Raw genomic sequence first — 27,718 nt, forward strand, 5'->3', positions numbered from 1 at the left:
TTATCTAAAAAATAACAATAAAATATTAGGTTGAACAAAAACAATGAAAGAGAATAAAATTGTAAAACAAAATGACAAAAATCATCAGTAAGATGGAGTTTTAAAAAGGAATTAATAAAGCCTGCTGCAATGTGGATGGGTTTGAAGCCAGACTCTTATGCCACATATTGACTGCTGCCACTTGTCAGAATTATTCAAAAAGGTAAACTCTTAGAAACTGAAGGAGATGATTGCTTCCATGATATGAGTTTGAAAGTGATTTCTTACTGCATAATACAATTTTTACGGTGATGAAAATCACTTCACTCCACATAGAGAAGACTATTGCACGAATGTGTGAACATACTGTGCACAATCTGCATGTTCAATATGAATGTGCATGCACTTAAATGCTTTTGACTTGTCCAGTTTAAAATTGGTTTATCTTTGCTATGAGAATTTCACATTAATCCAGCCTTGTGTCCCATGTGCAACTGGAAAAAGAAAACTTAAAACAAAGACAAAACAAAAGCCAATACATTGACAGAAGAACGTACAGTTACTAAGTCAGTGCCATGTGTAAATGAATATCCCATATATGTGTGATAAAAGCACCATTTCAAAAATCTCAGCAATGAGCATTTATTAAGATATTTTTGGGCAACACAATATCTCAACCACAGCCACAAAACACGTGTCCTCACACGGGGAAAACCTCAGTGCTGCCACCGCCACTGGTTATGGGCAGACCCCAACCCCACAAAACCCTTGTGGGAACATGGCAGCGGAACTTTTAAAGGGGACCCCCAGGAGGGTGAGCAGCCCGCAGTGGCAGAGAGCGGGGATGGGGGCCATACTGGGGCCATGGGGGCGAGGCACAATATCTCTACAGAAGAACACTGTATGACCAAGTGCCTCCTGTGTCTGGAAAATAAATCTCATTTAAATGACAATGTAAACAAAGAAATGATAAGCACTCAATAGCCAGAGAAAACAGAATGTAAAGCATGTATAATTAGATGTCTTAGCAAATATGAATGCTTACATTGTCTGTATATTGATAAATAAATAGAAAGTAATTCAGTCTTAACCATTTCAGGGCTAGCCTTTTAAAATAAAGTAGCATTGTTGTTGGAGCCCTGATGGGCATTTACACCATAATTTATTTTCACTCAGTATAAAATTTTTCTCTAAATTCCATAACAAACTCTGAGATGGAGAGAAACAGAAGGTTAGTGACAGATAGAGACCTCCCATTCAATGCCTCACACCTCTACACCCCCAATGCCTGTGCCTGGGCTGAGGCTACAACCAATAACAGGGAGTCAAACCCTAAATTTTCACAAGGGTGGCCAGGATCAAGTTAATGTGAAGATTCACCACTTCCTTCCAGGGTCCCAGGAGTCAGAAGTCCAGGTCAGGAGCCAAAGCCAGAGCCAAAAATAGATGCCATGCATGCATTCAGATTGCTAGGCTAAATGTCCAATCCACAAGTAGATTTTAAAGGAAATAGCAATTTTAGCCCTTCATATTTCAGGAATGATATTTCAGAGTAGATTGTTGGGTCTAAACTCCAAATATTTGATAGCAAAACAAGTGGAAAATTTTAGAATCCTTTACAACTTGCTTTTTTTCTTTAAGTCTTTCAAATTGTTCTCAGGTCTTAAAAGAATAACATAGCATTTGGGGACAAATATGCAGCCTAGGAGCCCTGCACTGGATGCCAAGATGGAGAAGACCTCCACGGCCACCATGACCTTCTGCTTCGTGCTGTGGTAGACAGGCAGGAAAGTCACCCAGACACTGCAGAACACCAGCATGCTGAATTTCAGGAACTTGGCTTCATTGAACGTGTCTGACAGATTCCTGGCTAGGAAAGCCACAGTGAAGCTGGTCAGGGCCAGCTCCCATGAATTACCACAGACTAGACCACTCTAGACCCATAGATACTGATGACATTGGTTATAGCTGAAGAGATCACTTAGAGGTTTCAATTCTGGGATCACTGAGAAGCAAAACCCAAGTAACCACACAACTGACCTCCTACATTGCATCTAAACAAAAAAGTTTTCAAACTGAAGTTACTCCACAAAGAAAGAGGAACTGTTCCACCACATTTACAGATGTCAGTGTAGGAACACAGTAAAGATGCCTAGAAGCATGAGAGCTCCAAAAGGATGAAACAGTTCTCCATTAATAGATACTGAATTGAAGGAGATAAATGAACAAATAAAAATAAATCCAAAATAATGATCCTTAGGAATCTCAATGAGATATCAGGGAACACAGATGGTCAATTCAAAACAATTAAGGAAACAATATATGATATTAAACATGTCATAAGCAAACAGAAGAAATCATTAGAAAGAATTAAACAGAAATTTTGGAGTTGAGAAATTACACCAATGAAATAAAAATACAATGAACAAAAATAAAATTGGACAAGTAGGAAAAAAAAATTGCTGACCTTGAGATCAAGATTTTGCCATCATCCTATCAGGCAAAAATAAAGAGAGAGAAGTTAAAAAAAAAAAAGATAGCCTAGGGAATGTATGGGATATCATTAAGTAAACAAATGTTTGTGTTACAGGAATAATCATAGGAATAGCCATTGAGAACTTCTTAAATGAAATAATTGAGATATTATTTGAAATACACACACACACACACACACACACACACACATATATATATATAAGAAATAATTATTGAAAATTTCCCCAGTCTTGTATTTTATATGAGCAACCACATACAGGAAGTTCAAAGGACCTCAACAACTTTCAACGAATGAAGACTTTCTACAAGGAATGTTGTAGCCAAATTGTCAAAAGTTAAATGACAGAGGCCGGCACCACGGCTCAACAGGCTAATCCTCCACATAGCAGGGCCGGCACACCAGGTTCAAGTCCCAGTCAGGGTGCCAGATTCTGTCCCGGTTGCCCCTCTTCCAGGCAAGCTCTCTGCTATGGCCTGGGAGGGCAGTGGAGGATGGCCCAAGTGCTTGGGCCCTGCACCCGCATGGGAGACCAGGAGAAGCACCTGGCTCCTGCCTTTGGATCAGTGTGGTGCGCCGGCCGCAGTGCGCCGGCCACGGTGGCCATTGGAGGGTGAACCAACGGCAAAGGAAGACCTTTCTCTCTGTCTCTTTCTTTCACTGTCCACTCTGCCTGTCGAAAAAAAAAAAAGTTAAATGACAAAATCCCAAAGACAGTGAAACACAGACATCAAGTTTCACTTAGATTAGTAGCAGACTTCTCAGCAAAAACCTCTTGACCAGAAGAGAATAGGATGATATGTTCAGGTCTTGAGAAACAAAATTTCAACCAAAAATGCTTTATCCAGTGACCTACCTTTTAAAAGTGAATCAGAAATAAAATCATTCCCAGACAAGCTAAACTGAGAACATTCATCATTACCAGACAAAGAATCCTGAAGGGAGACCTACATTAGAATTAAAGGATCAGGGCCGATGCTGTGGCCCAGTGGGTTATTGCCTTGGGTTGAAGAGCCGGCATGCCATATGGGCACTGGTTCTGGAGTAGGCTGCTGCTCTTCTGATCCAGCTCTCTGCTATGGCCTGGAATAGCAATGGAGAATGGCCGAAGTCCTTGGGCCTATGCACCCATGTGGGAGACCTGGAGGAATCTCCTGGCTTCTGGCTTTGGATAGGTGCAGCTCCAGACATTGCAGCCATTGGGGAGTGAACCAGCAGATGGAGGACCTCTCTCTATGTCTCTGCTTCTCTCTGTAACTCTGTGTTTCAAATAAGTAAAATAAATCTTTAAAAAAGACTCAAGAATCTAATCATAACAATCATCATGAAAACACAATGACAATACAAAATTCAGTAACATTGCAAATTCATAAAAGAGAAAGATAAGAAAATCCACCATTATGACAGAAAGCTACCAAAACACAAAGATGAATGAAAAGAAAGGCATAATGAAACATAGATTATGTAAGACAAGAAGTAAGCCATCAACAAAATTGCAGTAGTGAGTTCTCATCTCTCACATTAGCCTTGAAGGTAAATGGAATATATTACCCAGTCAAAAGATATAGCCTAACTGAATGAATAAGAAACTATACTAAACTCTACATTGCCCATAATAAATTCACCTCACAAGTAAAGATACACATAAACTGAAAGTAAAGGGATGCGAAAGATACAATGTTTCACTCTTTCAAAGACCACCAGGGCTTAATCAGAGAGACCTTGTCCATCAAGCAGGCACAAAAATGTTGGTGTCTCTCCTAGGTCTCTGAAGGAGTAGGGAAGCAAGTAGAAGCAGAAAGATAGTGGAAGAAAAAACAACCATTCTGTGCAGAATTCTCAGAAATCTCATTAGTGATTGGACACAGGGAGGCACAAGCATACACTCACATGTAGTCATAACAACACATAAGACTTACACACAGCCTTAAGCTTACCAAGATGCCACCACATTATACCCAGGCTTGAGTAAAAAGGATAACCGGATCATGTCTCTTTCTGGTTCCATGTACAGGGAAAAAACATTCCCAGCACTAGGTCTCCATTTCTGGACACTTGGCTTCAGATACTCATGGCAGTTCTCAACAATCCTGTCCTGTGAATTAGATAAAGCCATGTCACTGTCTCCCCAAACTATAGTGAGAGCCCTGAGTCTCAGCTGAGAGGAGGAGACACAGGGCTGGATCAGGTCTGAGGGCTCATCAATCAGCAGTGACAGTGGAGCTCTGTGTAGAGCACAGCTGACTCCAGGTATTGACGTGTGCCCTCTGCCTGTAGGAACCTGTGTGCCAGTCTGGTGAGCTAGACCAGAGCACAGCTAAAAGCAGAATGCAGAGTTCAAAGCAAGTCACAGTGCTGAGACCTGGCTCTGAGTGTCCTGTAATCAGAGCTGCTCTGGGTTCCCTGTATTTTCAATGCTTCCCATTTGTCTCATCCAGAAACTCAGGGGATCCACCTGCTGGAGGCTCTGCACCTGTTGTCCTGCATTATGGGGGAAAACCATTTGGAAAAACATGTTTTGCACTTGTCTACCTCCTTTGCCTCTAGGGTTGCATCATAGTCCAACAAGGCTTTGGCAATCATAGCATCCTGGTACAGCAGCTCTGTTCAATAGTATGCACAGTGGCCAAGGGTTTTGTGAATAGACATCTGTGAGGAATTTGGCAGGGTTAGAAAAAGTTGGTGTTGGAATAACCAAAACACCCAGCTGCATCTTCCCACATGATGCTGTAGACATTAGGTGAAGGGCTGACATCAGTCACAGATGACTTCTGACACCACAGGAATGCTCATCATTATCGTGCCTAATGTCACTCCCAGGGCCACGGTATCCTGCTGCCAAAAAAGGGCTTCCTTATTAATAAATGAATAAGCCACATTCCAGAGAGAGGAAGTAGTTCATCTCCCAATCTTACTCCTCTCCCACAGCTGAGCTCCTACCCATCAGCCTGATTCCCTCCACAAAGAGAACACTAGAATCACCAAGCTCTCAACATGTTGTTTCAATGTGACAACTGAGAGAAACTGTGTTGGTTTTCAACCACTTATTTTCTGTGTTCCATATTTATTTCCCCCCCCCCTTTTCAGAAAAAATTTTACATGTGTATTTTCATTTTGAAATTCATAATTTTAAATTATGTAGATGTATGTCTACCAGAGAATGATTTGATACCTGTACACAATGTTGAGTGGTATAATACAACTGTTTTGTGTCTCAGCTTTATTTCATTGCCTTATTTTTTCTTGTGCTGACCACACTTAAAGGTCTATTGTGTCAACACTTTCAAGTATACAACATGTTGTTCACTGTGTTATCTCAGCTTTATTTCATTGCCTTATTTTTTCTTGTGCTGACCACACTTAAAGGTCTATTGTGTCAACACTTTCAAGTATACAACATGTTGTTCACTGTGTTATCTCATGATATGTGACAGTTCACTTGAAATGCTTGGTCTTGCCTAATTTTGACTGCTGTGATCAACGTGTTCATAGTTTCCCACCTCCTAGTGTTTCAATCACAAAGCTCTATTTAATTTTTTGAACTTTTATTTAGTAAATATAAATTTCCAAAGTACAGTTTATGGATTACAATGGCTTTTCCCCCCATAACTTCCCTCCCACCTGCAACCCTCCCATCTCCTGCTCCCTCTCCCATTCCATTCACAACAAGATTCATTTTCAATTATCTTTTTATATAGAAGATCAATTTAGCATATATTAAGTAAAGATTTCATCAGTTTGCACCCACACAGAGCATAAAGTGTAAAATACTGTTTCAGTACTAGTTATAGCATTAATTCACATTGCACAATACATTAAGGACAGAAATCCCATATGAGGAGTAAGTACACGGTGATTCTTGTTGACTTAACAATTTGACACACTTGTTTATGGCGTCAGAAATTTTCCTAGGCTCTAGTCATGAGTTTCCAAGGCTATGGAAGCCTCTTGAGTTCTCTGACTTCGATCTTATTCCAACAGGGTCATAGTCAAAGTGGAAGTTCTCTCCTCCCTTCAGAGAAAGGTACCTCCTTCTTTGATGACCTGTTCTTTCCACTGGGATCTCACTCACAGAGATCTTTCATTTAGGTCCTCTTTTTTTCCAGAGTGTCTTTGCTTTCCATGCCTCAAATACTCTCATGGGCTCTTCAGCCAGCTCCAAATGCCTTAAGGGCTGATTCTGAGGCCAGAGTGCTATTTAGGACATCTGCCATTCTATGAGTCTGCTGTGTATCCCACTTCGCATGTTGGATAATTCTCTCCCTTTTTTATTCTATCAGTTAGTATTCACAGACACTAGTCTTGTTTATGTGATCCCTTTGACTCTTAGACCTATCAGTATGATCAATTGTGACCTGGAATTGATCATTTTGACTAGTGAGATGGCATTGGTACATGAAACCTTGATGGTATTGTATTGGAATCCCCTGGCACATTTCTAACTCCACCATTTGGGGCAAGTCCAATTGAGCCTGTCACAATTTCAAAAAATATTTGCTTATTTGCTGGTTTGCTCCCCAGATGGCCACAACATCTGGAGCTGTGCTGATCTGATGCCAAGCACCAGGAGCTTCTTCCAGATTTCTTCTGGATCCCCAACATGGCTGCAGAAGTCCAAGGACTTGGCCATCTTCTACTGCTTTCCCATACCACAGCAGAGAGCTTGATTGGAAGTGGAGAAGCCAGGAGTTGAACCCATGACCATATGGGATGCTGGCACTGCAGTTGGGAGCTTTATGAGCTATTCCACAGTGACAGCCCCAAAAGCTCTCTTTCTGAAGTTGACTTTGGACACCAGTCCTAGGAATGAGGAAAGGATACATTCTTTTTTTGCACATGATGTATGCCATGCATCCGAATGACCTCGACACTCATCCACGTTGTCAAATAAGATTTTCCTTATTGTTAAGACTGAATAATATTGCATTTTATATACAGACCACATCGTCTTTATACATTTATCTATTGATGGACACTTACGTTGATTCCACACTTGGAATTTTTGAATAATGTTGCAATGAACATGGGAGTGCAGATGTCTCTTTCACATGCAAATTCCACATCCTTCAGATATATAATTACAGGTAGCACTGGGACTGCTGGGTAATATGAAGGTGCTATTTTTCATCATACAATTTTCATTATATTAATACTAATTTACCTTTCTATCTTCATCCTTGTTAACATTTATTTCTTCTATGTTTTTTAAAGATTTATTTTATTTATTTGAAAGTCAAAGTTACAGAAAGAGAGGAAGGAGAAAGAACAAGGAGACAGACAGAGAGAGAGAGAGAGAGAGAGAGAGAGAGAGAGATCTTCCATCCACTGGTTCACTCCTCCTAATGGCTACAACAGCTAGTGCTGGACCAAGTTAAAGCCAAGAGCCAGGAGCTTCTTCCAGTTCTCCCATGTGTGTTCAGGGGCTCGAGAACTTGGAACATCTTCTATGGTTTCCCAGGTCATTAGCAGGCAGGTGTATTAGCAGTGGAGTAGTCAGGTCTGAAACTATCACCTGTATGGGATACCAGCATCACAGGCAGTGGCTTTACCTGATATGCTAAATTGCCTGCCCCCTTTTATGTTTTTTTTTTTTTAATAACTCTTCTAACAGGTGTGTGGTGATATCTCTTTATAGCATCAGTTTGTAACTCTCTGGTAATTAGTGGTGATGAGCATTTATTCATTTTTTATTTAATGAATGCATTTTTCCTAGATACTACTTTAGGAATATAGTAGTTCTTTCCCCCTTACTCCCCTCGCAAATCCCACCTCACCTCCCTCTCCCTCTCCCATCTCTGTCTTTATTATGGTGTATTTTTTAGCATGACTTTATATACAGAGGACCAACTCCATGCTAAGCATAGACTTCAACAATTTGCACCCATGCACATACACAACATATAGAGTACTGTTTGGGGAGAAAATGTGCAGTTGGTTCTCATATTAAAATTCATTAGGGACAGAGGTCCTTCGTGGGGAGCAAGTCCACAGTGACTACTATTTTTCCTTTAAAAAGTAACGCTCTTTTTTTGACATCAGTGATTGATCATCTGAGGCTCTTGCCATGGGCTGCCAAGGCTATGGAAACCTTTCGTGACCATAGACCCCATCAGTATTTGGGCACAGTCATAAGCAAAGTGGATGTTCTCTCCTCCCTTCAGAGAAGAGTGTATCCTTCTTTGATGACCCTTTCTTTCCTCTGAGGTATCATGGAGATCCTCCATGTATGATGTTTTTTGCCACTGTTTTGGCTTTCCAGATCATTTATTAATTTACCTGTTCATTGTGGGTCTTCTTTTTGAGAAATCTCTATTCAAGTCCTTTGCAAACATTCAGTTGGGTTATTTTTTTCTTACTATTAACTTTTTGAGTGCCCTTTATGTTTTAACTATAATCTTTTATCTGATTTACACTTTCTTTTTTTATATTTAAATTTTGGAAAATTTTAATTATTATTACTTTTTAAAACAGCACAGTGAAATTTATTGTTGCAGCCAGCAAAACATCCCTTTTTAAAATTCCACAGAGCAATGCAAGTTAAAAAACTTCACTCATCAAATAAATGATATTTTAGACAAGGACTTGCTAAAGAAACCTCATCACAACAACTTTTTAGGGCATGATCACTTTAAATCCATGGGAGCAACAGTCATTCCATCTCTCTTTATTTCAGCAAGAAATCAATGTCTGCCTGTTACATCAAAAGAAAAAAAATCATGATTTGTTTTCTAAATGTATCACCTGAGTCAAGGAAACATGTTATGACTTCTTGTTGTAGGAAAAATAGCTTGCAGCTTATAGGAGACACTTGGTTGATGTTCATTAATTAGTTTTTTTAAAAGATTTATTTATTTGAAAGACAGAGTTACAGAGAGATATAGATCCAGAGAGAGAAAGAGAGAGAGAGAGAGGTCTTCCATCTGCTGGTTCACTCCCCAAATGACTGCAAATGCTAGAGCTGAGCTGATCTGAAGCAAGGATCTTCTTCCAGGTCTCCCACGTGTGTACAGAGGCTAAGGGAGTTGAGCCAACTTCCACTGCTTGCCCAGGCCATAGCAGAGAGCTGGATCAAAAGTGGAGCAGGGGGAATCAAACCGGCATCCATATGGGATGAAGGCACTGCAGGCAGCAGCTTTACCTGCTATGCCACAGCTCTGGCCCCCCATTAATAAGTTTTTAACAGATTCAATGTGCTTTGTAGATACAATTCTAAAAACAAACTGATATTCCCTTTCTTCCTCCCTTAATTTCTCCTCCTCTCTCTTACCCACCTTCTTTCTCCCTCCCTCTTTCTTTAGTTTCTGAGATAACATATTTACATTACTGTAAAAAGGCTTAATACTTTGCCAAATAAGATGGCGGAATAGTGAGGGCACACCGACATCCGAGAAAAGATAGTATAATAAAAGTGGAGTTACGGTAGCCTCAGGAAAAGGATCAGGAAAAAACTCTTCCGGATCTAGTGGCTGTGACTTGGAGAACCTAAGGGGAGAGCAAGGTCACCCACCTCGTGGAAGCTGAGTCGCGGGAACTGCCAGGGCCGCCTAACCCACCGGAACCTCCGGAGCTGCAGAGTCTGCACGCCAGCACTGGAAGGGGAGGTGAGACAAAAACCTCTCGGTAACCCGAGACATTGGTGGGGAAAGGCAGAAAAAGCCTACAGAGAATGAGGCCTGAAACCCCATTGGGGAAAGTTCACCAGGCTGGCTGGAGGAGAGAAAAAAATGAATAAATAAGGGGAACCTGCACGGACATTTAGCCTCTCTCTCCACTCACCTTACAAAGCCAAGCAAGACAAAGGGCAGGCGCCATTTTACATAAGTAAAGTGGTGCGTACCATTTTGCATATGTAAAGCGGGTGCCCCTCATTAGCCAAGCAGAAAAACCTGACTCTGGTAAGCAAACGAATACCCACAGGGGCCAGATTTCATACATCAACTACTCTCAATTCCATTCAGCTCTGTGGAATTACTTCCCAACTGAGTCAAAAAAAAAAAAAAAGGAGAGAGTGAGAGCAAGAAAGAGAACAATCAGAGTGAATCACCTTTGGCACACCCTTAACCCTGTAGAACCAGAACTCTCTGGCCACACCCATCACAGCCTCTAAGGATCCATCAAAAGCAGACCGTCTTCTTACTCTAGAGTCACAGTATAATGAGAAAAAAAAAAAAAAAACAAAGAATATCTCCAATATGCCAAACAACAAACGCAAAAACCGAGGTATCAAGAACAAGGAAGACACTATGACGCCCCCAAATGAAAGAGACACCCCAATTCAAGATTATGAAGATGATGAGATAGAAGAAATGCAAGAAGCAGATCTCAAAAAATTGATAAGAACATTAAGAAGTTCTCAAAAACAAATTCTCAAGCTACAGAAATCCTTAATGGACAAGATAGAAAATCTCTCTCATGAAAATGAAATATTAAGGAGGAAATAAAATGAAATGAAACAACTAGCAGAACATGAAACTATGATAGTGATGAGAAATCATAATGAAATGAAGAATTCAATAGATCAAATGATAAACACATTAGAGCACCTTAAAAACAGAATGGGTGAAGCAGAAGAGAGTATCGGACTTAGAAGACAGAGCACAGGAAAAGATACAGTCAGACCAAAGAAAAGAAGAGGAAATTAGAAATCTAAAAAATATTGTCAGGAATCTTCAGGATACTATTAAAAAAACCAACATTCAGGTTCTAGGAGTTCCTGAAGGCATGGAGAGGGAGAAAGGATTAGAAGGCCTTTTTAGTGAGATACTAGCAGAAAATTTCCCAGGTTTGGAGAAGGACAGAGACAAACCTAGTACAGGAAGCTCATAGAACCCCTAATAAACATGACCAAAAGAGATCCTCACCACGACATGTTGTAATTAAGCTCGCTGCAGTGAAACATAAAAAAAAAAGATCCTAAAATGTGCAAGAGAGAAATGTCAGATTACTCTCAGAGGATCTCCAATCAGACTCACAGCTGACTTCTCATCAGAAACCCTACAAGCTAGGAGGGAATGGTGAGATATAGCCCAGGTACTAAGAGAGAAAAATTGCCAGCCCAGAATATTATATCCTGCAAAGCTCTCATTTGTGAATGAAGGTGAAATAAAGACCTTTCAGAGCAAACAGAAATTGAAAGAATTTGCCACCACTCGTCCAGCCCTTCAAAAGATGCTTAAAGATGTGTTACACACAGAAACACAGAAACATCAATATGAAAGAAAGTAAATGAAGGAAACCTCACGCCTAAAGATCACAGGAAGTTCAAAACATATATCAGAAAATATCTTTGGCAAATGGCAGAGCAAAGTTACTACTTATCAGTAGTCATATTGAACATTAAAGGCCTGAACTGTCTAGTTAAAAGACACCGATTGGCTGATTGGGTAAAGGAACAAAACCCATCTATTTGCTGCTTACAAGAAACACATCTTTCCAATAAAGATGCATACAGAGTGAAAGTGAAAGGCTGGAAAAAGATATACCATGCCAACAGAAATGAAAAAAGAGTGGGCATAGCCATCTTAATATCGGACAACATAAACTTTACCACAAAAACTGTTAGGAGAGACAAAGAGGGGCAGTATATAATGATCAAGGGATCAATTCAACAGGAAGATATAACCATCATCAATGTATATGCACCTAATTACATGGCACCGCTTTATTTAAAAGATTTGTTAAGGGACTTAAAGGGAGACTTAGACCCCAATACAATAGTACTGGGGGATTTCAGTACTCCACTCTCAGAAATAGACAGATCAACAGGATAGAAGATCAACAAGGAAACAGCACATTTAATTGACACTATTGCCCAAATGGATCTAACAGATATCTACAGAACTTTTCATCCTACACAGAAAGCATTTACATTCTTCTCAGCAGTACGTGGAAGCTTCTCTAGGATTGACCACATACTAGGCCATAAAGCAAGTCTCAGCAAATTCAAAAGAATTAGAATCATACCATGCAGCTTCTCACACTATAAAGGAATGACGTTGGAAATTAGCAACTCAGGAATCCCTAGAGCATATGCAAACACATGGAGATTGAGCAACATGCTCCTGAATAAACAATGGGTCATAGAAGATATTAAAAGAGAAATCAAAAATTATCTGGAAGTAAATGAGGATAACAGCACAAAGTACCAAAACTTATAGGATACAGCAAAAGCAGTGTTAAGAGAAATGTTTATATCAATAGGTGCCTACATCAAGAAATTGGAAAGGCACCAAATAGATGACTTTCACTGTATCTCAAGGATCTAGAAAATCTGCAGCAAACCAGACCCAAATCTAGTAGGAGAAGAGAAATAATTAAATCAACAGGATTGAATCAAGAAAAACATTACAAAAAATCAGTCAAAGGAGGAGCTGGTTTTTTGAAAAAATGAACAAAATTCACACCCCATTGGCCCAACTAACTAAAAAAAGAAGAGAAAAGACCCAAATCAATAAAATCAGAGATAAAGGAAATGTAACAACTGACACCACAGAAATAAAAAGAATCATCAGAATTTTCTATAAACACCTGTATGCCAACAAACAGGGAAACCTATCAGAAATGGATAGATTCCTGGACACATGCAACCTACCTAAAATGAACCAGGAAGACATAGAAAACCTAAACAGACCCATAACTGAGACAGAAATTGATACAGTAATAAAGGCCCTCCCAACAAAGAAAAGCCCAGGACCAGATGGATTCACTGCTGAATTCTACCAGACATTTAAAGAAGAACTAACTCCAATTCTTTTCAAACTATTCAGAACAATCAAAAAGAGGGAATCCTCCCAAATTCTTTCTATGAAGCCAGCATCACCTTAATCCCTAAGCCAGAAAAATATGCAGCATTGAAAGAGAATTACAGACCAATATACCTGATGAACATAGAAGCAAAAATCCTCAATAAAATACTGGCCAATAGAATACAACAACACATCAGAAAAATCATCCACCCAGACCAAGTGGGATTTATCCCTGGTATGCAGGGATGGTTTAATGTGCGCAAAACAATCAATGTGATACACCACATTAACAGACTGCAGAAGAAAAACCATATGATTATCTAAATAGACGCCAAGAAAGCATTTGATAAAATACAACACCCTTTCATGATGAAAACTCTAAGCAAATTGGGTATGGAAGGAATTTGAAAGCATTTCCACTAAGATCTGGTACCAGACAGGGATGTCCACTCTCACCACTGCTATTCAATATAGTTCTGGAAGTTCTAGCTAGAGCTATTAGGCAAGAAAAAAAATGAAAGGGATACAAATTGGGAAGGAAGAAGTCAAATTATCCCTCTTTGCAGATGATATGATTCTTTATTTAGGGGATCCAAAGAACTCTACTAAGAGACTATTGTAACTCATAGAAGAGTTTGGCAAAGTAGCAGGATATAAAATCAATGCAGAAAAATCAACAGCCTTTGTATACACAAGCAATGCCATGGCTGAGAAAGAACTGCTAAGATCAATCCCATTCACAATAGCTACAATAACCATCAAATACCTTGGAATAAATTTAACCAAGGATGTCAATGATCTCTATGATGAGAATTACAAAATCTTAAAGAAAGAAATAGAAGAGTATTCCAAAATATGGAGATTTAACAATTGACACTCTTTTTTATGACAGTAATCACCCAAGGTCAGTAATCACCCAAGGCTCTTGTCATGAGCTTCCAAGACTATGGAAGCCTCTTGAGTTCACAAACTCCTACTTTATTTAGACAAGGCCATAATCAAAATGGAAGTTCTCTACTCCCTTCAGAGAAAAATACCTCTTTCTTTGATGGTCCATTCTATAAAGCCATAAATTTCATACAAATCCATCTATAAGCCAGGGTAAAAAAGGCAACCAGAATTGTAATAATATTACTTTCAAGGTGAGCATGAGCATGTCATCTACAAATGTGCACCTACTACATGGTGATATGAAGAATCTAGTCATTGTTAACATTGCAAAAAAAAAATGCTTCTTCACATGGGAAAGGTGTGGATCATGGCAGAAATGTGGGGCATTTTTGTGGATGAGGCTGTCCCTACACTGATCTATGTCATTCTGAGCACAGATAAGATCACATTTTACATGCCCAGTACTTTAAGGACAGTGATTCCCCATTCACAGTATGAAAGAAAAAAATGCACCACTACAGGCTGTGGATGCTTTGCATTTCCAACTGAGAAGGCATGAACTTTGGATGTAGCATCAGGAAGAAAGTAGACAGTGGATTTCCCTCATCTTCTCCCCATGCCACTGGGGGAGCACAACCCCCTCTCTCAGCAACCACTGTTATGTGTTCACACTGAGACTAATGACAATCTTTACTGCATTGATCTCTTACAACTTTGGGGTTCATGTGTCACCACAGTATAACCTGAGTTACCTTAGAAATGCAATCAATCCAGCCCAGAATCTTCCAAAGCTACTGTGTTCTGTGTTTTGCAGTGATATGTCCTGGCTGTTGCTTGTTTGAAATCGTCCCTTCATTGAGAATATCTGAGATGCTAATGCAGACCATGGGAAGCATCAGAAATGGCTCATGTAATTGGATTTCTAACACCTAGATTGGAGACTTCTATTGAGTTCCTGGCTCTTGGTTTCTTCCCAGGACCAGGTGGGCTTCTGCTATTGAGGTGTGCTTTTAGTGAGAAAACAGCAAATAGGAGCTCTCTCTCTTTCTGTCCCTGTTTCTCTGCCTCTCAAACAGAACAGTCAGAGGTTGTGAGAATGTTTTCTGGGTGCGCTTTGACAAAATCTGCTTTTGTGGAAGAGATTGTGGCAGGCTTGGGCTTGGGCAGGTGAGTGTGTGAATTCCAGTGCAATTGTAACTGAGCCTTAAACATTCCTTGGGGAATCTTCAGGACTAGCATGGCCCTCAGCTTCATCTGAAGTGGAAACCAGATGTCCAGGTATTCACATCTACACATCTAACCACCTTTGGTCCCTGGATGCCTTCTAAGAGAGCCTTGTCTTAGGACAGAATATTTCTGCATGCTATAAATATCTTATGTGTCAAAGAGCTGTGATTAGTCAAAAGTCAATATTCACAGAAGATGGCAAATGGATATATTATCCTCAGACAGCAATCAGAGTGGGCTCCCTCAGGTTGCACTGCTTCACACCTTCATTAGTTCTTCCACTTTTTAATATTCTCAGAATCCAGCCGACTCCCTGGGACACATTGTACACCATGGTAGGATACCCATACTTGGCTTCTACATTTGCCTTTCATCAGATGTGAGAGAATGGTATTGGTGGAGACTCACACATTGCTCTCCAGAATTAGGATTCCATTTACCTGTGGGGTTTTAGAGGTCCAACAAGTACCATCTATGCAGAAAATGCAGACATGGTTCCAGCAATAACAAGTGCTTTGTATTGTGTATGGCAATTATAGTTAGAGGGAGTAAATGCTTTTTGAAGAGAAAATGCAAAACATTCCTAAGGGTCAATTGGTCCATGACAAAGGCATTGCAGCTTTGGAATTCCATGGATAGGTTGAGGAGTTATTGTGGGTCCTTATTGATCACCTGGATGGCAAAGTAAGAGGCCAACATATACGGGTGGTTCTTCCCTGACCACCTAAATGAAGCAGCAGATTTAGAGAGAAGGGTGATATCCTATTTTTCAGTGTAGTTTCACAGCTAAATCCAAAGGAAGCCAAGGCTGGATTCAGGGTGCCACTCAGTGATGCTCCAGGGTCGCTGGAGGTTTGTGGAATGTCCTGTTTTTACATTCTTGGAAGCAAACTGTGTCCATGCACAACCTCATCTTCATGTGCCCTTTGGGAAAGCTTTGGTAAATTCCAATGTGGGAGCTCATTTCTGCTTAAGAAGAGAAACCAATCTGCATCTATGTTTTCTGTAGGTTCTGGAATAGTTTGAATAGAACTTTGTTTGTCACTTGTTCAAATATGTGAGAATATTATCATCTGTGACCATATTCACCAGTGTGATTTCCCGAGACTTTTTGATAAGTTTCTACTTTTATATATAAACTCTTGTCAAAGCAGGTTTATTAAGTTAGATTTTCATTGAAACAAAGGCATCCAATTCAGGACTTCTTATATATATTAGAGATTTCAGAAGGTTCACTTTGTCTTCATTTATTAATTTCCTGTGTATTGAATTTATCTTGTCTTTTCGCATTTTACAATTTAGCAATCTGTATTTTCCCACATTTCCTGCCTGAAAATATGAGTTCTTGTAATTTAAGATGGATTTATGTTATTGTGAATAATAAAACAGTTGTTCTATTTTTTCACTATGAGTTTCTTTGCCCCACTTTCCTTGGAATTCTGGTCTTTATCTTATTTCCTACATTTCAACCATAATTTGAATGTCAAGAAAATTGTCACATTGTAGTTATAAGGGAAGAAATATATTTATCCAATCATTTCTTCAGTTCATATACACTGATTTTTAGTTTGCAATGTTGAATTAATAAAGTGCCATTTCTATTTTGTTCCTTCTTATAATATATTCATAGTTTCAAGATGGCAGTGTTTCATTTTTAGTGTAAAGGTACTTTTCTATTTTGACAGACTGTGTTGTATGTATTATCTTTACACATGAATTTAAAATTTTCTCCTGTGGTCTAAACAAGTGTTGCTTTCCCATAAACACCTGAACCAAAATTGGATTTCTGATCCCAGGAGGACTCACTTGTGGGACACTAAATAGATCTGGTGCAAAAATTGTGCTGTGGAAGATGGCGGAATAGTGAGGGCGCGCACCGATAGTCCGGGAAAATTTAGTTTAATAAAAGGGGAGTTACGGTAGCCGCAGAAAATAGAACCAAAAAATTGCAGGGGAAACCCTTCTGCATGGAGCAGGCGTGAATCGGAGGACCTGCTGGGAGAACAAGGTCGCCCACCGCGCGGAAGCCAAGTTGCGGGACCCAGCCGGAAAGTGCAGCAAACTCACTACCAGAAAGAAGGAAAAAAAAAAGCTTCGGGGTTTCTCTTCCCCCTAACCTTGCAAAGGTTACAAGGCTGCAAGGCTTGAAGAATTCCCAAGAGACAAAGAGCAGGCCTCCTCTTTGGATTTACATATCAATGGGGGAGAGTTAAGGAACTGAGTCACTACAATTCAGTAGCCTAGGCAACCCAGTGGGAGTCCAGAGGAGCCAAAGACTGGAAGCTAAATACCATCAAGGCTGCACAGCCCTGCCCCGCGGTGTTACTTACCCCCAATAAATAAAATAAATAAATAAATAAAAAGAGAGAGATTTACCACGCAGAACCTAAGGGTGTCACCTTTGCACACCCTTAACCTGGAAGAACCAGGCAGAGCTCTCAGGCCGCACCCATCTCAAGCCTCCAAGGCTCCTCCAACAGCAGGCAGTCCATTAACACGGACACAGTATAAAAAAAAAAAAAAGAAAAAAAAACGCACAGTGACGCAAGAAGAATTAACTATGCTGAGTAACAAACACAGAAATAGAGGGAGCAAGATCAATGATGACACTATGATGCCTCCAAATAAGCAAAACACCCCAAGCCAAGAGTATGAGATGATGAGATAGAAGAAATGCAAGATACGGATTTCAAAAAATTTATGATAAGAACATTTAGAAGTTTTCAAAAGCAAATCCTTGAACTACAGAAATCCTTAATGGACAAGATTGAAAATCTCTCTCGTGAAAATGAAATTTTAAGGAAGAGTCAAAATGAAACTCAGAAACTAGTAGAACAGGAAAGTGTAATAGTGAAGAGAAATAAAAATGAAATGAAGAGCTCAATAGATCAAATGACAAACACATTAGAAAGCCTTAAAAACAGAATGGGTGAAGCAGAAGAGAGAATATCGGGCTTAGAAGATAGAGCACAGGAAAACATACAGTCAAACCAAAGAAAAGAAGAGGAAATTAGAAACCTAAAAAATATTGTTGGGAATCTACAGGATACTATTAAAAAAACCAACATTCGAGTTCTAGGAGTTCCTGAAGGCATGGAGAGAGAGAAAGGATTGGAAGGCCTTTTTAGTGAGATACTAGCAGAGAACTTTCCAGGTTTGGAGAAGGACAGAGACATCCTAGTACAGGAAGCTCATAGAACCCCCAATAAACATGACCAAAAGAGATCCTCACCACGACACGTGATAATTAAACTTACCACAGTGAAACAGAAAGAAAAGATCCTAAAATGTGCAAGAGAGAAACGTCAGATTACTCTCAGAGGATCTCCAATCAGACTCACAGCTGACTTCTCATCAGAAACCCTACAAGCTAGGAGGGAATGGCGAGACATAGCCCAGGTGCTAAGAGAGAAAAATTGCCAGCCCAGAATATTATATCCTGCCAAGCTCTCATTTGTGAATGAAGGTGAAATAAAGACCTTTCATAGCAAACAGAAATTGAAAGACTTTGTGGCCACTAGTCCGGCCCTGCAAAAGATACTTAAAGATGTGCTACACTCAGAAACACAGAAATATGGCCATCAATATGAAAGAAGGGAAAGGAAGAACACCTACCAGTAAAAGAGCATGGGAAGTTCAAAGCATATACTAGAAAATATTTCCGGGAAAATGGCAGGGCAAAGTCACTAGGTATCAATAGTCACATTGAACATTAATGGTCTGAATTCTTCAGTTAAAAGACACCGTTTGGCTGACTGGCTCACAGAACACAACCCAACAATTTGTTGCCTACAAGAAACACATCTCTCTAACAAAGAGGCATGCAGACTGAAAGTGAAAGGTTGGAAAAAGATATTCCATGCCAACAGAAACCAAAAAAAAGCAGGTGTAGCCATATTAATATCAGACAAAATAAACTTTAATACAAAAACTGTTAAGAGAGACAAAGAGGGACACTATATAATGATTAAGGGTTCAATTCAACAGGAAGATGTAACTATTATAAATGTATATGCACCTAATTACAGGGCACCGGTCTATTTAAAAGATATGTTAAGGGACTTAAAGGGAGATTTAGATTCCAATACAATAGTACTGGGGGACTTCAATACTCCACTCTCAGAAATAGACAGATCATCCGGACAGAAGATCAACAAGGAAACAGCAGATTTAATTGACACTATTGCCCAAATGGATCTAACAGATATCTACAGAACTTTCAACCCTACATCTAAAGACTTCACATTCTTCTCAGCAGCGCATGGAACCTTCTCTAGGATTGATCACATACTAGGCCATAAAGCAAGTCTCAGCAAATTTAAAAGAATTAGAATCATACCATGCAGCTTCTCAGACCACAGCGGGATGAAGCTGGAAATTAGCAACTCAGGAAACCCCAGAAAGTATGCAAACACATGGAGACTGAACAACATGCTCCTGAATGAACACTGGGTCATTCAAGAAATCAAAAGAGAAATCAAAAACTTTCTGGAAGTAAATGAAGACAACAACACAACATATCAAAACTTATGGGATACAGCAAAAGCAGTATTGAGAGGCAAATTTATAGCAATAGGTGCCTATATCAAGAAATTGGAAAGGTACCAAATAAATGAGCTTTCAGCGCACCTCAAGGACCTAGAAAAACTGCAGCAAACCAAACCCAAATCTAGTAGGAGAAGAGAAATAATTAAAACCAGAGACGAAATTAACAGGATTGAATCCAAAAAAACATTACAAAAAATCAGCCAAGCGAGAAGCTGGTTTTTTGAAAAAATAAACAAAATTGACACCCCATTGGCCCAAATAACTAAAAAAAGAAGAGAAAAGACCCAAATCAATAAAATCAGAGATGAAAAAGGAAACGTAACAACAGACACCACAGAAATAAAAAGAATCATCAGAAATTACTACAAGGACCTGTATGCCAGCAAACAGGAAAACCTATCAGAAATGGATAGATTCCTGGACACATGCAACCTACCTAAATTGAACCAGGAAGACATCGAAAACCTAAATAGACCCATAACTGAAACAGAAATTGAAACAGTAATAAAGGCCCTCCCAACAAAGAAAAGCCCAGGACCAGATGGATTCACTGCTGAATTCTACCAGACATTTAAAGAAGAACTAATCCCATTTCTTCTCAAACTATTCAGAACAATCGAGGAAGAGGGAATCCTCCCAAATTCTTTCTATGAAGCCAGCATCACCTTAATCCCTAAGCCAGAGAAAGATGCAGCACTGAAAGAAAATTACAGACCAATATCCCTGATGAACATAGATGCGAAAATCCTCAATAAAATTCTGGCCAATAGAATACAACAACACATCAGGAAAATCATCCACCCAGACCAAGTGGGATTCATCCCTGGTATGCAGGGATGGTTCAACATTCGCAAATCAATCAATGTGATTCACCACATTAACAGACTGCAGAAGAAAAACCATATGGTTATCTCAATTGATGCAGAGAAAGCATTTGATAAAATTCAACACCCTTTCATGATGAAAACTCTAAGCAAATTGGGTATAGAAGGAACATTCCTCAATATAATCAAAGCAATTTATAAAAAACCCACAGCCAGCATCCTATTGAATGGGGAAAAGTTGGAAGCATTTCCACTAAATCTGGCACCAGGCAGGGATGCCCACTCTCACCACTGCTATTTAACATAGTTCTGGAAGTTTTAGCCAGAGCCATCAGACAAGAAAAAGAAATCAAAGGAATACAAATCAAGAGGAAGAAGTCAAACTATCTCTCTTTGCAGACGATATGATTCTGTACTTAGAGGATCCAAAGAACTCTACTAAGAGACTATTGGAACTCATAGAGGAGTTTGGCAAAGTGGCAGGATATAAAATCAATGCACAAAAATCAACAGCCTTTGTATACACAAGTAATGCCATGACTGAGAAAGAACTGCTAAGATCAATCCCATTCACAATAGCTACAAAAACAATCAAATACCTTGGAATAAACTTAACCAAGGACGTTAAAGATCTCTACGATGAAAATTACAAAACCTTAAAGAAAGAAATAGAAGAGGATACCAAAAAATGGAAAAATCTTCCATGCTCATGGATTGGAAGAATCAACATCATCAAAATGTCCATTCTCCCAAAAGCAATTTATAAATTCAATGCAATACCAATCAAACTACCAAAGACATTCTTCGCACATCTAGAAAAAATGATGCTGAAATTCATATGGAGGCACAAGAGACCTCGAATAGCTAAAGCAATCTTGTACAACAAAAACAAAGCCGGAGGCATCACAATACCAGACTTCAGGACATACTACAGGGCAGTTGTAATCAAAACAGCATGGTACTGGTACAGAAACAGATGGATAGACCAATGGAACAGAATTGAAACACCAGAAATCAACCCAAACATCTACAGCCAACTTATATTTGATCAAGGATCTAAAACTAATTCCTGGAGCAAGGACAGTCTATTCAATAAATGGTGCTGGGAAAACTGGATTTCCACGTGCAGAAGCATGAAGCAAGACCCCTACCTTACACCTTACACAAAAATCCACTCAACGTGGATTAAAGACCTAAATCTACGTCCTGACACCATTAAGTTATTAGAGAACATTGGAGAAACCCTTCAAGATATTGGCACAGGCAAAGAATTTCTGGAAAAGACCCGGGAGGCACAGACAGTCAAAGCCAAAATCAACTATTGGGATTGCATCAAATTGAGAAGTTTCTGTACTGCAAAAGAAACAGTCAGGAGAGTGAAGAGACAACCAACAGAATGGGAAAAAATATTTGCAAACTATGCGACAGATAAAGGGTTAATAACCAGAATCTACAAAGAGATCAAGAAACTCCACAAAAACAAAACCAACAACCCAATTAAGAGATGGGCCAAGGACTTCAATAGACATTTTTCAAAAGAGGAAATCCAAATGGCCAACAGGCACATAAAAAATGTTCAAGGTCACTAGCAATCAGGGAAATGCAAATCAAAACCACAATGAGGTTTCACCTCACCCCGGTTAGAATGGCTCACATACAGAAATCTACCAACAACAGATGCTGGCGAGGATGTGGGGAAAAAGGGACACTAACCCACTGTTGGTGGGAATGCAAACTGGTCAAGCCACTATGGAAATCAGTCTGGAGATTCCTCAGAAACCTGAATATAACCCTGCCGTTCGACCCAGCCATCCCACTCCTTGGAATTTACCCAAAGGAGTTTAAATTGATAAAGAAAAAAGCGGTCTGCACCTTAATGTTTATTGCAGCACAATTCACAATAGCCAAGACCTGGAACCAACCTAAATGCCCATCAATGGTAGACTGGATAAAGAAATTATGGGATATGTATTCTTTAGAATACTATACCGCAGTAAGAAATAATGAAATCCAGTCATTTGCAACAAAATGGAGGAATCTTGAACACATCATGCTGAGTGAAGTAAGCCAGTCCCAAAGGGACAAATACCATATGTTCTCCCTGATTGGTGACAACTGACTGAACACCAAAAAGGAAACCTCCTGAAGTGAAATGGACATTATGAGAAATGGTGACTTGATCAGCATAGCCCTGACTGCTAATGGACAACTTAATACATTATCCCTCATAATATTTTTTTTGTCTGTTCTACTTAATATGACTGGTTTAATTCTGTAATTATCACACAGTTATTCTTAAGTGTTGAAAATTAACTGAAATGTGATCCCTGTTAAACATAAAAGTGGGAATAAGAGAGGGAAGAGATGTATAATTTGGAGCATGCTCAGGCTGACTTGCCCCAATTGGTAGAGTTGGAAACATACCAGGGGATTCCAATTGAATCCCATCAAGGTGGCATGTGCCAATGCCATCTCACTATTCCAAGTGATCAATTTCAGTTCACAATTGATCATAATGAAAGGACTAAGAGTCAAAGGGAGCACATAAACAAGTCTAGTATCTGCTAACACTAACCGATAGAATAAATAAAGGGGAGAGTGATCCAACATGGGAAGTGAGATACTCAGCAGACTCATAGAATGGCGGATGTCCTAAATAGCACTCTGGCCTCAGAATCAGCCCTAAAGGCACTCGGATCTGGCTGAAAAGCCCATGAGAGTATTTCAGGCATGGAAAGCCAAGGCACTCTGGCAAAAAGATCTCTGTGAGTGAGATCCCAGTGGAAAGAACAGGTCTTCAAAGAGGGAGGTACCTTTCTCTGAAGGGAGGAGAGAACCTCCACTTTGACTATGACCTTGTCTAAACAAGATAAGAGTCGGAGAACTCAAGGGGCTTCCATAGCCTTGGAAACTCATAACTGGTGCATAGGGAGATTACTGATGCCATAAACAGGAGTGTCAATTGGTAAAGTCAACAACAGGAGTCACTGTGCACTTACTCCTCATGTAGTATCTCTGTCCTTAATGTGCTGTACACTGAGGCTTAATGCTATAACGAGTACTCAAACAGTATATTTCACTTTGTGTTTCTATGGGGGTGCAAACGATTGAAATCTTTACTTAATGTACACTAAACTGACCTTCTGTAAAAAAAAAAAAAAAAAAGAAATTATCAATTCCCAACTTGACTCTCACTGGGATTAAACATGACAATAGGTCTGATCTGATTTCATCATCATTTAAAAAAAATCATCTATTATTTTTCACTTTATGTTTCTGTGTGGGAACAAACTGTTGAATCCTTACTTAAGGTATACTAAGCTGATCTTCTGTATATTAAGATAATCGAAAATGAATCTTGATGTGAATGGAAGGGGAGAGGGAGTGGGAAAGGGGAGGGTTGTGGGTGGGAGGGACGGTATGGGGGGGAAAGCCATTGTAACCCATAGTCGTACTTTGGAAATTTATATTCATTAAATAAAAGATAAAAAAAATTGTGCTGTGGATCCATTGAGTAATTTTATGTATTTTAATGATAAGATTGTTGAATTAAATTTTTAAAATCATTTTTCCTTAGTGATAAACTTTTACACTATGAAGGGTATATTTGTTCACCCCTGGTTTACTTATAGCTCTGACAATCAGCTGAATATTGAGTACCTTAACCATGTAAATGTTCTGAGAAAAGTATACTTCTCACTGATACTAGGTACAACGTGGGTAAGATATGAAAATATTGGGCACTGAAAGAAGCTCATCCCAAAGGGTGACAAAGTGAATTAGAGGTTCTTGTCTTCTGATAAGAAATGTCAGACATAAGATGGAACAGTGATAAGCAAGGCAGCAACATTGAATGAAGTAGTGCATGCATCACAATAGCTAGGCTCCTCTCCAGACAGATCTGGACATTGGCAGTAGTGGTCCTGGGTCCCAACAGTCTTATCTTTGCCAAGACCCCCAGAGTTGGATCAGGGGATGTGCTTATAGGGTGGGCACAAAAATCTTGATGCCTATCCTCTGCCTCTGAAAGGCTGGGGAGCAAACGGAAAATTCCATGGAAGGCAGAACAAGGGTGAGGACCTCTGCTTTCATTCATCTGCCTTTCTGCCACACATTTTTCAGAATTGCCAATAGGGACAAAACACACAGGCACAAACATGCAGTCACATGCAGTCACAATGATACTTAACACATACACACAACCTTGAACTTCCCAAGATGCTGACACTGTGTTTTCTGGCTTGAACATAAGAGTCTGGTTGTGTCTCTATCTGTAGACTTTCGGTGTAGACATTTATCCTCAGATAAGTTTGGTAGCTGCTGACCAACATATCAAGGGAAGTGTGCAGGGGGTGGAGTTTCAAGCAGAGAAAAAGCAGAGATGATGACATGTCAAGATCTCCCCAGCATAAAGTCAGAGACCAGAGTCTCAACTGAAATGGGGAGAACGTGGAGTAGATGCTATCTTCAGGGTCGGCCCTCGTCAGGGAGAACTGGTCTCTGTGTAGGGCACAGCCAATCCCAGGATTGCTGTTTTTTTCAGCCTACAGAATGCCCATGAGAGTCTGGTGATCCAGATAAGGACACAGCTAGAAGCCAAAGGGAGAAATTTCTAAGTCAGTCACAGTGCTGAGACCTTGCCTTTGTGTCGCTGTGATCACAGTAGGTCAGACCTCTGTGTCCTTTTATTGCTTTATCCCTCTCCATAGGCCTATTATATAAAATGACATTGTCATTTATAAGTTGATGGTCTGCTGTGTTTCAGCTTAAACAGCGATTTCTTTTACTTTATATGAAAACATTTCTAGACTGCTTTGTGGTTTTTGAGAGGAAGAGAGAGAAGCATGGAAAGAGAGATAGTTGAGAGACCAACCTTTTGCTGCTTCACCTCTCAGTGCACATAGTGGCTGAGCCTGGATTGAGGCAAGAGCCAGGAGGTAAGAAAAAAATAACTGACAGGGACCCAATAGCTCTGAGTCATTACCACTCATTCGGTGCATTTCTTTTCTTGAGAATCTGGGGTCAGGAATCAGCCAAATTTCAAACCCAATTATTGTCATGTGGGACAGGGTCATAATAATTACTATATAAATGACTAACCAACAATGGTTTATAATTTGCTTACTTCACAATGTTGAAAGGGTGCTTCACTTTGGATTTTGTTTACAAAGTTATAATATGAAGAAATGCCTGAGAATAATAATTTAGGATCTCCTAGAACTGCTCTGGTTCTTTAAAGCTTTTAAAGAAATTGAGTTGGGGATACAGAGCATCTTTGGGATACTAGTAATACTATGTTCTGAATTTGGGTGTTGATTATGAGTGTGATGCAATGATGAAAACTCATTTATCTGTAGACTTATGTGAATCTCTTAGTATGTATACTGTTTTTAAATACTTTCAACATGTTCCATAGCATAAATTGTTTTTTAAAATGTTCAATAGCAGATAACAAATCCTCCACACTCAGATAACTATTATAGATGTATATATGCCCAGTGAAGAATGAAAGAGCCCACTTTCCATCATACCTGATCATGCCAGTCTCAGCATGAAAACATGGTCACGTGTTACTGCAATAAAAATACCTGAGGATGCTAACAGGTGTTCAGTGAGTGTCCTGTTCTGGGAGATGTTTACCTGCCATGGAAGAATCCTAGGTTGAGCTGCATCTCCTGGAGATCCCTTTTCTATTTGCTCTGAAAGCATCTTATGGAGGGCATGGGCCACTGCATACACAGCATTGTAGATGAAATAGCTGGAGTCAGATATGATCAGCATGTCAATGCGTCCTGGGAAAAAATCAAAAGAAGCAATTGGTGGGCAGACTCCAGTTGTTCCACAAAGTGACCCAGGAGGTAAGCAGTGAAAAGCATGAAGCCATAGTTGACTGAGGAAGAAATCTTCTGGGTAGTGGGAAGGGTCCACTGTCTTGACAACATGTTTGAGGCCAGGGATTTCTCTCTTTTGGTGTGAAAATGAGAAGCCTCCATGGAAAGAAGTCAATATGTGTTGTGTCTCATGCACAACAATATCCCACTTAGCAGCCATGATCCACTGTTGCAGTTGATTTCTGAGAGGAGGAGCGTGGTGGGGGCAAGAGGTGAGGAGTCACCACACAGACCCTGGGAGTCGGGTGAAAGCAGGCTTGAGGCAAGCAGCCTGGAAACTCATTTATTTCAGTTGGAATATATGTAGAATCTCTGTGAATTAGTTTGCTTCTTTCTACTAAATTTGCTTCTTTCCTCCTTGTATTAGCTTTGTTACTACCATTCTCTAACTGCTGATAGAAACCTGCACATTTGATAGACACTGGATGATGACTTGTGTGAGGAACATAATATTTTATGCATGCATGTGAAATGAGAATTGAACGCATATTTAAAATTTCACACATCATCTCTTCTCACCTCCTTCTGTTTCAAATTCTTCTCATGGAACCATACCTCCTTGAATTCAGTAGGCCATTTTATCATCTTTGCATTGATAACCAAGCCTTGGTAATGTGCACGCTTGGCAGGGAAACTCTCCAATTTTATCCAACAACTCAAGACCTAGAGGACAATCCACACACTATGGACATTGTGGTGTGCAATACGGTGCCTTGATCATAAGAGGAATCTCCTTCCCCAGCACTGTTTTTTTTAACCTTTATTTAATGAATATAGATTTCCAAAGTACAGCTTATGGATTACATTGGCTCCCCCCACCAATGACTTCCCTCCTACCCACAACCCTCCCCTTTCCCACTGTCTCTCCCCTTCCATTCTTATCTAGATTCATTTTCAATTTTCTTTATATACAGAAGATCAGTTTAGTATACATTAAGTAAAGATTTCAACAGTTTGCACCCCCATAGAAACACAAAGTGAAATATACTGTTTGAGTACTCGTTATAGCATTAAGCCTCAATGTACAGCACATTAAGGACAGAGATCCTACATGAGGAGTAAGTGCACAGTGACTCCTGTTGTTGACTTTACCAATTGACACTCCTGTTTATGGGATCA

The 27,718-nt window shown here is 39.7% G+C and overlaps 1 protein-coding gene across 1 annotated transcript in view; it reads right to left on the reverse strand.

Annotated features, from left to right (window-relative positions):
• Positions 1–26,759, reverse strand: part of LOC100350461 (vomeronasal type-2 receptor 116-like) — a 61,863-nt gene extending 35,104 nt beyond the window's left edge. Inside the window, exon 1 of the mRNA XM_070067759.1 lies at positions 26,297–26,759. Coding sequence (XP_069923860.1) covers positions 26,297–26,759 — 463 coding nt within the window. The remainder of the gene's footprint in view (positions 1–26,296) is intronic.
• Between the last annotated feature and the right edge of the window lie 959 nt (positions 26,760–27,718).

Source organism: Oryctolagus cuniculus, unplaced genomic scaffold, assembly GCF_964237555.1.
Source record: "Oryctolagus cuniculus unplaced genomic scaffold, mOryCun1.1 SCAFFOLD_50, whole genome shotgun sequence".
NCBI classification, from domain to species: Eukaryota; Metazoa; Chordata; class Mammalia; order Lagomorpha; family Leporidae; genus Oryctolagus; species Oryctolagus cuniculus.